Raw genomic sequence first — 15,376 nt, forward strand, 5'->3', positions numbered from 1 at the left:
GTGCGGTATAGTTCATTTATTCATGCCGTCATTTGAAACTGGCAGTGCTACTTTGATCTGTTTTGCCATTGGTGGCCGCCTACTACACCACAAAGCAGTATGATACAATCTATCTTGAAAATTCATGTGACAAAAGACGACTGGCACACTTTGTTTAAAACAACATTATATGAACATACTAACAACTTTGAATCTTCTTTTCAGTACACAATCATCTTGAGTCAATACTGTCTGAACTGTAGTGCTGATTGAAAACATGGGTTGTGTGTTTTACCTTGCCCTCTGAAACCCACACCAGCTGGTTTTGCTGCTGTTGGGTTATTTCTTTGAGTGCTCCAAACCATCCGTCATTCATGTTGTTCAAGTTAATAGTTGCTGAACACACAAAGAGTAGCACAGGCACAGAGAAAAAAAGACTTCAATTTGTTAGAGCAAATAACCAACTTAATCTGCAGCCGAGTTTTGCACAATGTGTGTTTGTCAAGGTGGATTATGTGAAGTGGAATTTCATCCAGAATCATTTTTTATTACCTACAGATGCTTCAAAAGCACACACACAGCACAGGATTTGGCAGGAAAAGCAAATGTAAAAGGAAGTCTAAATCTGGATGAAATGACTGCATGCTGCTGCATGACGTCAAGACCGAACAATAGGAGTTAGACGGAGTGTTGTGAGGCCAACTTTGCAGCCAGTGAATAGTGTCTTTACCCTTGTAAAATGTAATAGAAAAAAATCCTCCTTCAGAAGAACATGTTAAGGCCTCCCCTGGGGGACTTACTGGTGAAAAGATGGTGGTTGTTCTTCCTCAATTTTAGCGCTCGCTCATAGAGCTTCCTGGCACTCTTCCTAGACTCTGGACAGAGTCTGGTCCTCATGTTCTTGACGCCTTGCTTTGTGTCAGGGTTGAGAAACACCACAATTGGATACCACTGTGCATAGTTCAAACGGTCCACTGCATTTGGTGTGATGTCCAGCACTGCATGCTTGTCCTGAAAATAAATAAATCAATTAATTACTAAAAAGCTTCTTCCATACTGTTTAAAATCAAAGCTAGTTATCATCCAAGCGCTTTATAAATCAGGATATATTTTAGAGCACATAATGTATTTTGAGGTCTTAAAATTACACCAAAATCAAAACAAATTAATGTTGTCCACCAGAGGGCAGCAGAGAGACACTAATGCTGAAGCAAACTTGAAACATATTTTGGTTTAGTTCAGGGTATTCTCTCACCCGGTCAATAATCTGTTTGATGGTGTGCAGGCGAATGATGCCAGAGCTTTTCTGCTCAGTTCCAGCATCCCTTGGTTCACTTTCTGTGGAAGTCAAATAGACACTTTAACTGCATCATCATCAAAAAAAAAAAAAAAAAAAAGCTAAACAGTCGAGACAGGCAGTGCCCAAATTAGTCATCCTTGTGGCATGCGGTTGTCGACTCCCATAAAAAGAACTGTAAAATACAGAACAATAATCTCTGTACAGGAGAGGACAAGTGTTTATTAAAATAGATATCAAGAACAAAACAAAGATGGCAGCCATTTCATGCAATAGCTATTAGATATTTGGATAGATTAATGGCAATGACAAGTGGTTTGTGGTGACTGTGTACGTGCAAATGCAACTAAGTTGAATGAAGATGCCAGAAGTGTGTTTTGCGAGAAACACTGACATGAAAAAAAGAAGCAGGAGGGTCATTTGGCATTACACTAACCGTAAAGGGCAGGGATTTAAACAAGGGTGTGTAGGGGAGTTTATGATTCACATAAATATCAGAAATGATGTCCTGCCTGCGAAGATAACGTGCTAAAAGGGTAGTTTTCTCATGAGGACACGAAGGATAATGACTCAGACAACACTTAACACACAGAACCTAAAACTTTTTATCAATATAAACTATTGAGCTCTAGTAGGGTCTTAGATTTACTGTTATTACACAGTCATTTAAAAAAAGTGCTGCCAGGCAACAAGTCAGATATTCAACCTCACGCGGCAATGTGAATGACGGTCACTTAGGAATGGCATTCGTTTCTAAATCTTCACTTCAAATGAAATACTTGAGTTGTCGACCGTCCAAATCACTGTACAGGCATACAATCAAATACATTGGGGGTGGGGGGATTGAGTGCATACATAATGATGCCTCTTTCTTAGTGTCAAAATAGCACACACTCAAATCGATGCTCATTATTTCAGTTGGTATTGTTGGACTTCAAAGACTCAAATATTCAGTGTCGATTAATGTGAGATAAAAGCAGCACCAATATACTGTTAGTTGCAGCGTGCACAGATGTGCAAAATCTTTGAAAGTTATTTTTTTCAAAAGTATGTTGAAGTGCTCTCACATACGTAGAGAATTTGCAACGCAACTACATGGTTGTAAAACCGATTTGACTTGCAAGTAACAAGTTGCAGGAAATGATCCAGCCACCCTTTCACATGGCTATGCCACTCAATTTCGATGAAAAATATTTTTGAAATGAGGAAATTACTCTGAGCACAACTTGAGTAACAATATTATAATTGTAAATCACTCCATCCTTTTACTATGGTGCTATTTTGGATATCGTCACATGATAGCTCAAACCTAAGGAGCGCGGAAACTGATGCATATTACTAAAATATGGTACTGGACTTGTATGTTTGGTCATTCTTAATCATGAAAATTCAGGTCCAAGCAGATTACTTTTGGTTAGTGGCACATTTCATTTAGTCAAGCAATTACTATTCTATTTCTTCAATGCTGACCCTCATGGGAGGTGCTGAAAGCACAAAATGTTTCCTGTGTTTCCGATGTGCTGGAAACATTCAATGCTTTCATTACTGCCTCTGGCGGGCATTTACAGGCCTAACTTTTGTTTTACCTAGTTCTAAAATGAAGTGGTATTTTCTTACATGTCGAAGGCAAGCAATATCATTATCTAGTGCTTGCTGATTAATTATTGGCCATTCATGAAATCAAATAAAACAAATGCAAGTTGACACTCTTAATGACATACTTTCTCCTCCTTGTTGTTGCTGTGTTTCTGAAAAGAAAATACAGTTACACAAAGATCACTATGGTTATGACAAAAATCAAGAAATGGAATCATTTCTTTTGTTGGTCTGAATTAGGTATGTTTTTTTTGTTCCGGTGGAAAACATAGTACACTAATTTTTATGACACGTTACAAAAACCTTTTAAGAGAAAATGGATGAGGTTGCTTACTTTTTGCTTTTTAAGTGTTGAAGAATAACAGCTTAATGTGAGAAAAACAATGAAGAGAAACACCACAGAAACATGACCTGACAAGGACTTAAGGGTTCAAACATAACCTAAAAAAACCATCTGAACAGAATATGAATCAACAACCAGACAATACTAATAGAAATGTGTAAAATGATTGTTGACAACTAGTTTAATATGTGTAATGTTTTAAAAGGACAATCTCCTGCATTGCTCCCTAAAATCAATAATTAATTTATCAGTTATTAAGATATTTAGTTAAAATGTCATTAACATTTTTCCAAATGGAAAAACAGCTTTTTTACAAATATTTAAGCTTAATTAATGGATGTTGACTGATTCCTGTGGCATTTAAACAATTGCAGCATTCAGTTGGAACCAGGGCAATGGAAGAGAGCTGCAAACAGGGGCAATGACCCAACACTGATTTCAACATATGTTCCATGCAGGTTGGTTCACAAAATATAATTTAGCATAGGCACAGCTTTAATAATAAATATATGACACTGCACACTTTCAGGGCAGCAAAAGGGGAATGGTTGTTGAGAACTTACTGGCTAATTCAAAGATGTCGGGCTCCTCTCTTGCCAGCTTTTCTCTTGCGACGTCTGCGATTGGTCCAAAGATGACCACAGGCCTCAAGAACCCAGCTGATTGTAAACAACGACAGATCAATATTTGTTATAGTTCAGGAGCCTCTGACAATGTTTAAGTGTGGACACCTATGCCACTGACCGATACGAAGAATTCCAAACCCATCAGGTTGTAATCGGGTTACTGCACTATAGGTCACAATCCCTTGAACACTGCGGCTTTTATTGTAACATGGGTGATTTATGAAGTTCTAGCGAGAAGCTTTAAGATATCAATGGATTTTCCCATCGTCTTATATAACCGTACCAATAAAATGAACGACCATTTCGCAGTGGACCAATTAAACTGTCCTCACACTGATTATTCATCAGCCATACGCAGTTGAAGGGCACATACAGGCTGTAAGCGACCAACAAGTGTTGAGTGTCCGTAGTTGCACTATAAGGTTGTGTAGGAGCAACTATAGAGCAGTGGTCCCCAGCCTTTTTCTAATGGCTGACAATTTTATTGCGGACCTCGGGGAAGGGGTTGATATGGATTTTTTTTCATATGGAACTTTTGCGAGCTGGGTTAAATTTTGAAATAAGGAGACGTAACAGAGAGGAGAATCCGCACAAAATAAAAGACGGCTCAACTCATTTGATGAGTAAAACTGAAATAAATATTTCATGCTTGGGTACCGGTCCGTGGCCCAGTATTGATTGATCCGTGGACCGGTACCGGTCCGCGGAACGGGGGTTGGGGACCACTGCTATAGAGCATATTGTAAATAGAAGAACCAGAATAAGCATCCTGAGTTGACTTTCACGAGAAACAAGTGCTATAGACCCTGGTCTTGTTTGTTTGATGACCGACTCCCACCATCACTGGCCACAAATACTACAGTACAGTGAGACCTCAACTTACAAACACCTCAACTTACAAACTTTTTGTCTTACAAATGTCACATGTATGAAAATTAAACTTTATAATAAGCACTATTTTCATAATACACACCCACCACGGCTGGCGGAGTGATCTTCGGCGGAAGCACACGACCGAACAGCACCAGAGGTTAAGTTACCAACAGTTCTTATGGAAGGTGACTCCCCTTCCATAAGCCATCAACAACCATCAAAAAGGTAAATACAACTTTATTTTACAGGAGTTTATTTCTTTAATTACAGTCGTCATGTAATGCGCCTCTCTTTCCAAACAGCAATTCCCTTTGACCTTCGACCTCCAACGCCATTCCATCAAGCCATAAATGACCATCACAAATGTAAATAAAGTGACTTTATGATACAATGCAGTGTATTTCTTTCATTACAATACAATTTCACATTTATTATACATAGAATAAGGTATGTTGTGTGTAGTTTTAAGGCTTATTTAGTTGAAAAGTATATTTTATGGAAAGCCGGGAATGGATTATTCCCATTTTAATGGTGTCCTATGGGAATTTTTTTTTCGAGATACACACTTTGCGCCTTACACACTCTGTCTGGGAACCAATTAAGTTCGTAAGTTGAGGTCTCACTGTATATAGCAACTCCAGCCATGGAGCGAAATCCACTCATGGGATTATCAATATAAGTAGAGACGTGGGGCTGCTAATACAAAGAAATGTATGTACAAATGGGCTATGATATTTAAATGTAGCTTTTTATCGGGTGCCTTTTGTCATCCAGAAATTAAGGTACCTTTAGGTATGAATAAAATACAATTTGACCAAAATAAAAAGTAAGTGATCTTCTTTTGGTTGAAACGTCAGTATTTTGAAAGCCAATATTCTCAATTTGAAAATGAATTCCTTGACCTCTGCTTACCTTCTCTTAGCACCACTCTCTCGTATGCGGGGAACTTTGTCTGAACTGGCTGTGCTGACAGGTCCTCTCTGCTCTTGCGCAAATTCCTCTTTGAGCTTCGCAAGCCACGGAATCGCCAGAAATCCGCTCTATCACCCCCTGGGGTTTTGGGCAGGGTGTACTGCACACTGGACAGCTGCTCAGCCCTGAAGCAAAGAACAGTAGGATCTGTTGTCGTGCTTTGAAAAGCAAAACAAAGACTTCATTCTCAAGTTAAAAGCAAATTTAATGAATTACATAGCTGGAAAAAAATACGAAAAACATTGCAGCAACAGTACAAAAATTACTACACTAAATATTTTTATAATTGTAAAAATATTTAATTTGTTGATTGGTTACATTAGACATAGCAAACAAATCAAAAAAAATCTTAGGTTCACGTTTCACTAAATTAACAAGGTTCATGTCAATATCTACAGGAGACGTCAACCTGTTTAAAATGACGCATACAGATGACCTACTTCATATTCATATGGGCAAAATAAGTGCAAAGACTTGGGAGAATGTATTTTCCAATTTTCCAAAGGTGTGACCTGAGAATTACCTGTTCTTATTGGGTATGATGCCTCTCTCCACCTCCTGATGGTTCTTGCCAATGCGAATGGCAAGCCAGGAGCCTAACTTGCCATTGTAGAGAGTGTCTACCACACGGAACACCTCACCCTTGTTAAAGCTCAAACCATATGGTGACTCTTTTTCATATTCAAAATGTGTGCGAATATAGAAGGAGTCCCCCACATCTGACTCCACTATTCTCCGGTACACTATATTGTAGGGGAAACGAGTGAGAGGGACATTGTAAAGTTATTATAATATGCTGTAACCAATGGCTGATGAGTTTCAAGTTCTTAGAACTCACCATCTTTCTTCTTCTGAGCGAGAATTGTAACTTCCTCCCCTCTCGGGAGATCTAGCAGAAACAGCACCGCCTCTTCCCTAATTATATTGGCAAAGTCCACGTTGTTCACCTGCATGTATAAAAAAGACAAAGAGGTTTATAATCTATTTTACTTCTGTAATCCTCCAGAATATCTGAAATACTTCATTTTCTTTCTGGAATAAAAATGAGACATTACATTGAGAAAAAACATTTGAATTATTTTTCAACCTGCAAATTCTTGAGTCGACATGCAATGTTTTTGATCGTTCATTTGCTGCAAGCTGCATGTGTGTGTGTGTGTGTGTTTCATCTTTTTTTGTGTCTGCAGCGTGATATAGCACCAAATTAAAAACCTGTTTGTCATTAGAAACTATGAAATCATCCGTTACAACAAAGCTGCCTACCCTTCATGTGTTCCTGCCCTCCCAAACACAATAAGTACTGTTTATTGACTCTGCTGAAGAACTGCGGGGGAAGCAGAAGCACTTCGACTGAGTCACTGAACTTCAGAACGACACCGTTATCCTTCCAGAAACAAGACAGCTTGATGTCTTTATCTCCACAAAAACACCAGGATCAAAAAGCAACAAATTGGAGATGCAGAACAATGTACAGGAAGTCTTCACATGTTTGTGCAGCACTATGAAAATAATGCATGCAAACACAAATTGATCTGGACAGATGATTGTGGGAATGAGGACAATGCATACTCAATCTAACAAATGGGTTCATAAACAATTACATGATCTTCACTAATAGTCTGTCTTTTAATTAAACAATATTGGGGAGGCAGGTCCTAGCTTATTTCAGTTAAACTGTTACCCACAGTCAAAAACAACCTCAACTGCATCTGTCCTGACTGTGCAGATAAAATTTATCCCAAGTTTCCAAAAAAAGTATTGAATTTTTTTATGATGAACCGATGAACCGAGCGGTCACCCAACAAGTTTGTTTTTTGATTCAATTTGATTGATTGATTGTATTTAATTCAATCACAGCATTGGGTTTTGTTATTGGATTAAATCACAGCATTTAGTGCAGACAATTTGCATGTGAATTATGACATTCACAAGTATTGTTTTAAGTTGAAGAAGAAGCAGAAAGATCTCCCCAAAGGAGAAGTGTACATAGTGCTAAACACAATGAGGCATAATTGATCATGTGGAAAATATTGTGCTAAAGCTCCATGTCTACTTACTCACATCCGGCAAAAGGACAACAGGTGTTCACGTGTTCAAAACACACAAAACTGTGACACAAATAAAGAAGTCACACTGGTATATGCTCCAACCAAAGGGGCCCCCGCCTTTAGAGCCATGACCTTTTATTTTCATTTATGAAAGGTGCTAACCTTGTCTAAAATACAATTTTATGGACGGCAACACAACTTTGAAGAGAGAGACCAGAAGCTTCAAACTTAATTTCAGCCCAATAGTAGCTACGATCGGAATATGATCCATTTGCCTGTCCACAATTTGCCTAAGTACACCTTAATCAGAGCAAACCTCAGAGAAGGTTGTAAGAGTAATAATAATAATACATTTCATTGATAAGTGCCTTTCAAAACTCTCAAGGACACTTTACAGTGTAACGCATGCTCATGTTTCCTAGAAATATCCAGTGTTTTCATTTCTTTCACAAAGTCATTGAATGATTTTATGCTATTCAGCAGCAGAGGAAAACCCTGCATGCATAATCAATTAGAACAAAGTGTACATTCCATGGATTGGACAAACACTGAATTTGAAGCTGAAATCAATCGCGTCATCCAGTCAACTGGCACTCAGTGAAACAGAAGAACTGTTCTAGAGGTCAGAGATCAAGAACAACACAATTGTTTGTTCATACTGAACATAAGGGGAGCCTTGACACGAGGCACAGCTTGGCAATGACTCACAAACTAACTGATAAAGTACATTGTACTGTATTCCCAGTGCTATTGTGGTGGTGGAGTCCGGTGGATTAATTAAAGTTTGTGTAGGCTGCTACTCGATGCGAAACGCCAGCTGTTCCTCCCACGACAACATGGTTTTGACAAGGAATTTTACTAATGATCCTTTCCAGAGACCTCGAATAAGGACCATAGACAACTGAGACAGTCCCTCTGAACTCAGAGAAAGGTGGCTGGAGGATTTTTTTTCTCTCAAGAAAAGCTCTTGACTTTTAGCTCAGCACAGCCAGTGTGAATCACGTTAAAAAGACAGATTAGCGAGTGGCTGCCTTTACAGCAGTTCCTGTATTTTGTTTTTCCTACTTATTTTGCTTTCTTCTTCTTTACATGAGTTTGCTTCTGGGAAATATAAATGTCTCCACTGTGAGACCAATAAAAGCTAATCTAATCTAATAAAAAAAAACTATCAGTTTTGACTATTCAATTGGATTTCTGTTCAAAATGTTTTGATACCAATGAAAGACTTGCACATCAATTACCATATTCAAACAATTCACTGATTCCTACCTTCCTGAACCTAGGTAAAAACAGCTAATAAAACTAATAATACATTTGTCAATTAATAACAAACAACAGAATTTCACATGTACACAGGTAAAGAAATAGTTCAGGTGCTTCATACCCTGAGAATCTGGTCTCCTTCTTCCAGTCCTTCCTTGGCTGCAGGACTTTCCTCCAGAACTCCCGCTACAAAAATTCCAACATCATTTCCTCCAGCGAGCCGAAGTCCGACACTCTCTCCCTTTTTGAATTTAACCAACTTCATACTTGGCCTACAACAGAAAACGGGTGGTCAGAAGACACTTGGCAAAAATGTTGCATTTGAAAACAGACACAAAGAGTTACAGTTTCCACTTAACATACACAGGTGGACAAACTGGCAATAGCCATTTATAAGGCATAAACCAATTTCTCATTTACGTTTGTTAAAAAGCTACGGTTTTGATAAGCGCTTTAAGTGTCCGCTGATGGAATCTTCATAAGCAGCCATAATTGTTGTCTAGCTACATGATTAATGGCTGCATGAAGAGATCACTAAACAAGCCTACTCTGAAGTTAATTGATTTCTCTTTCTTGGCTGGTGCAGCGAGAGGAGGGGTAAACAGTTACACACTCAGCAGAGAAAAGAGAGAAATTGCAGTCACATCAGCATACACAGATGCATTTTTACCAAAACACAAAACAAAGACCAAAAAACATGGCGCTACCGGGTACGAGTTAATACACATATGTTTTAAAAACAGATCACCAGGGACACTGAATTATTGAGAACGTTGAAAACAAAACTTAAAATATTTCTGTCTTAGAACTTAATATGGCATATGATTTTTTAAAATATCAAATATTCTACATTAGCAGAATCAGAATCAGAATCAGAATCATCTTTATTGCCAAGTATGTAGAACACACAAGGAATTTGTTTCCGGTCGAACACAGTGCACTAGTATCATCATTATCTATTTTGTTTGAAAATAAAATAGAATGGGTTCAATGGAAACACATGTACCGGTACTTTTATTTTCTGAAATGTAGTAATGAGTTTAATGGGAAGAAATATTGTCATTTTCTGAAATATATGGAAGAAAACTCATTTTATATATTATGGTGTTCATACTGTGAGAATATATTATCATCCCAACTATCGAAGGAACCCCTGTAAAATATTAAATGACTAATAATAAAGTAATATTGAAATAATTTATCACTCTACTGAAATTGGCTGTTGCTTCTTTTCGTGGTCTACAGAATGAAGGGCATAATCGTTGACACAATCCAAAATACAATACTTTCCTACTGGTATCAAGTTAACATGCTCTGTTGTATTTATTATTTTTTATTTATTCATAAATTTATAGGACGTTTGCTGTATAACTGTCAACGGGGAAGCCAGTCCTTTAGCCCAGGCTTGATTGAGCTTTGTGAAAGCAAAGACTGACCTGAGGATACTGTCATCATGAGCGGCACTGGGCACAGGTGCATCAGATGGGCTGACTGGCAGGTCCACATCAGGCTGGCCTGGCTGTGCATACACAGGTTTTGGTTCTGGAAAAAAATACAATCAGCACAACAGCAGGTTAAATGATGACACACAGGGCAGAAAAGCTGCCCAAAAAATAATAAAATAATGGCCTGTGGGTCAGATAATTTATTGTTGTCTTTTCTCTGGTCACTTAGTTGGTTCTTTCATTGTAAAAAGTATCTATTATCCTTTATTAACAGGCTCCAAACTAACCTTGTTTGCCAAAGAACAGTCACTATATTTTACTGTAAATCACTTCCTAAAAATTCTACAGAAACGTGTTAACACATTAAATCCAAACAGATGACAAGACAGGACAACATTATTTTAATCTCAGTATAACCACAGAGGAGGTTATTTGTATATCTAATAAAAATAGCAATAGTAATTATCATCATCATCATCATCATTATTACTATTATTTTTATTATTATTATCATTATAAAATGCTTTATCCCACTGGAACAAGGACAGCCAGAGTTATGAACGACCTTGATATGACGTGTTTACTCTCTACAGCATCAGCTTTAGAAAAAAATAATTGCTGCTTCCGTTTAAGTCCCTTTTACCATTCGATGACATGCTTCACTCCCCCCCTCCTCAACCATCCCCTGCTTTCCCAAATGACACAATACGGGAAGTAGAAGATATATACCAGGCAGCGGAGGTAACTGTTTGTCATCTCTGGAGCTGCTTTGGTCACTAGCCTGAGATAAGACACCATCATCAGAGCTTTTGACAGGCGTGGACATAACGACTGGTTTAGATCGCTCCTCATCTCGACTTCGATGGCTAAAAGAAACAAAAGTCACGATGACAAAAATAAATAAATGAGTAGTTCTTAACAGCAGAATAACAGTTAGTTATTTATTGTTGTATTGTATAAACAGTTGCATGCAGTGTGAATATGACATTCAGAACTGTCAGCTACATAAGAAATTGCAAAAGTAGAATCCAACAGAATGAATGCTGAATATACATGACAAAATTATAGATTTCAAAAGGAACATTCCCCATAAAGTAGTCCAGAGAACTACATATACAGTAGACCAAATAAAATAATGTGGGGCTCAAGGACTACTCTTTTTATTTTCATTCGGTTCCTAAAACATGTTTATTTTATTTATTGTCTTTTCAGACTCCACACATTCAATGACAGGCAATTGATGAGTAAATGTTGAGTCCACTGTATAAAGTTCATCAATATCACACTTTAACCAACTTATCACAATTTTTCCGATAAAAAAATACATAGAAAATCTATTACTTTGATCCTCTCCTCTTTCATCTAGAACTGCTTCATGTCAACACAAAGAGGGTACAGCAAGTCCTGAAGAATGAATGTCTCTCTGTGTCTTTGTTTTGTCATGTTGTCTCTATGCTGTCATATTTTTTTTTTTTATTTTTTTTGTTCTTTTGACTTCAAGACGGTGCCGCGAGAGTGGCTGCCTTTCCAGCAGCTCATTTATTTTGTTTTTCTACTTTCATTCCTTTCATCACTTTGCTGCTGTGAAAATGTCAATTTCTCCACTGTGAGACTAATAAAGGCAAATCCAATCCAATCCAATCCAATTACCTGTATACAAAGCTACAGAAAACACCCCGACACCCCTTCAAAAAGACAATTTATAGAATTCTGTATTAATGATCAAAAAAGAAGCTTTGTATTTGTCACTTAGAGTGTATGTGTGTTGTGTCTGTGCATGTTTGTGTGTGTTTGATGGTGAGGTGCACAGCACTGACGGGGGTTGGGAAGAGTGAGGCAAGAGGCGTAGAGAGAATGGGTTGTGCTACTTCAAACAATAGTTGAATTCCAATCTCATCACATGACTGCCTGTTGGAACACACCACTCTAACTGTACTAAGAGCCTTTTGAAAAAGAATTTTTGAAAAAAACACAAACTCCAAATAAACCACTTATATATATATATATATATACATATATATATATATATATATATATATTGGATTGGATTTGCCTTTATTAGTCTCGCAGTGGAGAAATTTACATTTCACAGCAGCAAAGTTATGAAAGAAATGAAAGTAGAAAAGCAAAACATAGGAGCTGCTGGAAAGGCAGCCACTATATATATATATATATATATATATATATATATATATATATATATATATATATATATATATATATATATACAGTAAAGTCTTGTTATATCGATATTCAAGGGAGTCCGAAAAAATATCGATATAACCGGGACTATCGATATATCTGACCCTGTTTGCATGTAATTTTCTCCGTGCGTGCATAGAAATAGTATCGATATAACCGGGACTATCGATATATCCGATATCGATATAACGAGACTTTACTGTATATACACACGTTTCATTTATAAGCGCCTTTCAAAACTCTCAAGGACACTTTCCAGTCATGTAATTTGTAATGTAATGTGTGCGGGTGAGCAGCGGCAGCCATTCGCGCCAGAGCTGTGGCTTGAATAATTTCACATTGATTAGTACAACTCAATATTCAACACATTTATCAGAAGAAACTCAAACACCACGCATATATCTTGGTCTGAACATTAAATCAAAATACAAATGACAAAAATAAAAGATGGAAAGGAATACAACAATTTTTGCCATCAACAACATTCAAAAATATTAAAGGGAAAAAAATACAAAATTACTCACTCATATGTCTGGGTAAGATGCACCATGACACTAACGATGCACGCGAATAGAAGTCACTGAGATACACTATCCTCAGCCCAAAATAAACTCCTTTCCAATAAGAGAAACACCGCATGAAGTGAGTTGTCAACGATTTGGTCTATTGGATAATATTGAACATGTCTTGTCCAAAGGAAAAGCATGCATCGAAATCCTGCAGCCAATCAGGTTAGGCAAACCATCTGTCCTTGTCTAAGCACTGTGGGAAGTATGTCAAATTCCTTTTATCCTCCTGGAGTGATAATCATTCACTTATGTCATAGTCTGGTGACCGTCGACTGACAGTCATATTGTTTCTTCTTTTAAATCTTTACAATATACAAAACTAAAAAAATCTGAGAATCTGAGACAAAATAAGGCTCACAGTTATAATTTCTATGCTTTATTTTGAACAAATTAAAATGATATTATATATGAAATGAAACAATGTAATTACAAAAGAAAAATTACTGACTTTATGTAGAGTATATATTGAGTAGTCACTTAAATTACAGGAAATAGTCGTCAACTATTAGTGGCTGTAGGAATGAACATGTCAGAATGGTTGATGAGGCCTTTAAGTAAAATCGTTATTTTTTTTCCTCTATGAAGTCAGACTTCAGATTTTAGTACATTACAGAAAGAACATAATGCAATTATACAAATGCATTTTATGAAACATTTTTGCACAGTCACAGTATACACCTCAGTCTTCTGACATTTTATCTTTTTACCCTCCCAACCCCTCTGATAGAGATTAGACAGAATAGAAGTTATAATATTTAAAAGTTTCATGTTATATGCTTCGTAAACGCTAGCTTTTAGGTGCAAATGTACTGCCGATTGAGGCCCACTAGTATTATCCCTGCGATGTTGATCAAGTCTTTTTTTGAGAATTTGTTGAGTCTCCCCAATGTACTGCTCTTTACAATTGTCATTCTTACAATGTATGGAATAAACTACATTACTTTGTTTTTCATTTGGTAGCCTATCTTTTGGATGCACTAATTTTTGCTTTAACGTGTTTATCGGTTTGAAATAAGTAGGAATTTTATGTTGCCAAAGGACTCTTTGTAATTTTTCAGAAACTCCTGCAATGTACGGTACTGCTACTCCTCTCCTTTTAGAATCTTGAGAATTATTGGTTTCGTTCGCTATTCTTTCTTTCTGACATTTGTTGAATGCCCACTGAGGGTACCCACAGTTAGTGAGTGCTCTCCTGATATGTTTTGACTCCTTTTCTCTACCTTCAGTGCTAGTTGGTATTAGTTTAGCCCTATGCTGGAGGGTTCTGATAACTCCTAGTTTATGTTGTAAAGGGTGGTTAGAGTCAAAAAGTAAGTATTGGTCAGTGTGCGTAGCCTTCCTAAAGACTTCTGTTTTTAGCGCTCTGTCCTCTTTTATAATTACTTTACAATCCAAGAAGGCTAGTTGGTTCTCTTGAATGTCCTCACGAGTAAATTTAATGTTGAAGTCTACAGAGTTGAGATGATCTGTGAAGGATTGAATTTCTTGTTTCTTAATTATGACAAAAGTATCGTCCACATATCTAAACCAGTATCTAGGTTTTGTCCCTGGGAAGGATGTGAGGGCCTGTTTCTCCATCTCTTCCATGTAAAGATTAGCCACTATGGGTGAAACTGGTGAGCCCATAGCACAACCATGGATTTGTTTATAAAATTTTTCCCGAAATTGAAAATACGTAGTATTAAGGCAGATTTCTAATAATTGGCAGATGTGATCCGGTTTCAGTTTGTTTCTTTCATGCAGAGAAACATCCGCCAGCAGCCTCGTCCTCACCACTGAGACTGCTGCTGGGGTTGGGACAGATGTAAAGAGAGAAGTCACATCGTATGATGCCAAAGTTTCCTCAGGTTCCAACATGAGGTCTTTGATCCTCTCTACAAACCCTGTGGTGTTCTCTACGTGGTATTCTGTGTTACCAACCAACGGAGCTAAAATAGGTTTTAAATATTTGGCTACATTGTATGTAGAGGAGTCAATGCTACAAACAATGGGTCGGAGGGGGAACCCTTCTTTATGTATTTTTGGCAGGCCATAGATACATGGCGTGGCCTCTCCCGGGTATAATCTAAAATACATCTGTTTGTCTATATGTTTTCCTTTCTCTAGCTTTTGGAGACAGTCAATCATTTCTTTCTTGTATCTATTGGAAGGGTCCCTTTTTAG

General features: G+C 37.4%; 1 protein-coding gene across 13 annotated transcripts in view; it reads right to left on the reverse strand.

Moving 5' to 3' along the window:
* tjp1a (tight junction protein 1a) overlaps positions 1-15,376 on the reverse strand; it is a 127,880-nt gene that overhangs the window by 12,547 nt on the left and 99,957 nt on the right. For 7 of the 13 annotated variants that reach the window (XM_088991995.1, XM_088992001.1, XM_088991999.1 and 4 more), the window contains 11 exons: positions 11,172-11,308; positions 10,434-10,539; positions 9,119-9,269; positions 6,525-6,633; positions 6,210-6,429; positions 5,627-5,811; positions 3,779-3,874; positions 2,998-3,024; positions 1,235-1,317; positions 780-990; positions 275-375 (listed from right to left, as the gene is read on the reverse strand). In XM_088991995.1, coding sequence (XP_088848121.1) covers positions 275-375; positions 780-990; positions 1,235-1,317; positions 2,998-3,024; positions 3,779-3,874; positions 5,627-5,811; positions 6,210-6,429; positions 6,525-6,633; positions 9,119-9,269; positions 10,434-10,539; positions 11,172-11,308 — 1,426 coding nt within the window. The remainder of the gene's footprint in view (positions 1-274; positions 376-779; positions 991-1,234; positions 1,318-2,997; positions 3,025-3,778; positions 3,875-5,626; positions 5,812-6,209; positions 6,430-6,524; positions 6,634-9,118; positions 9,270-10,433; positions 10,540-11,171; positions 11,309-15,376) is intronic. The other 6 variants (XM_088992006.1, XM_088992002.1, XM_088992007.1 and 3 more) reach the window with 1 other exon arrangement.

This window comes from Hippocampus bargibanti, linkage group LG03, assembly GCF_051943395.1.
Source record: "Hippocampus bargibanti isolate YZ-2025 linkage group LG03, ASM5194339v1, whole genome shotgun sequence".
Classification (NCBI taxonomy): Eukaryota; Metazoa; Chordata; class Actinopteri; order Syngnathiformes; family Syngnathidae; genus Hippocampus; species Hippocampus bargibanti.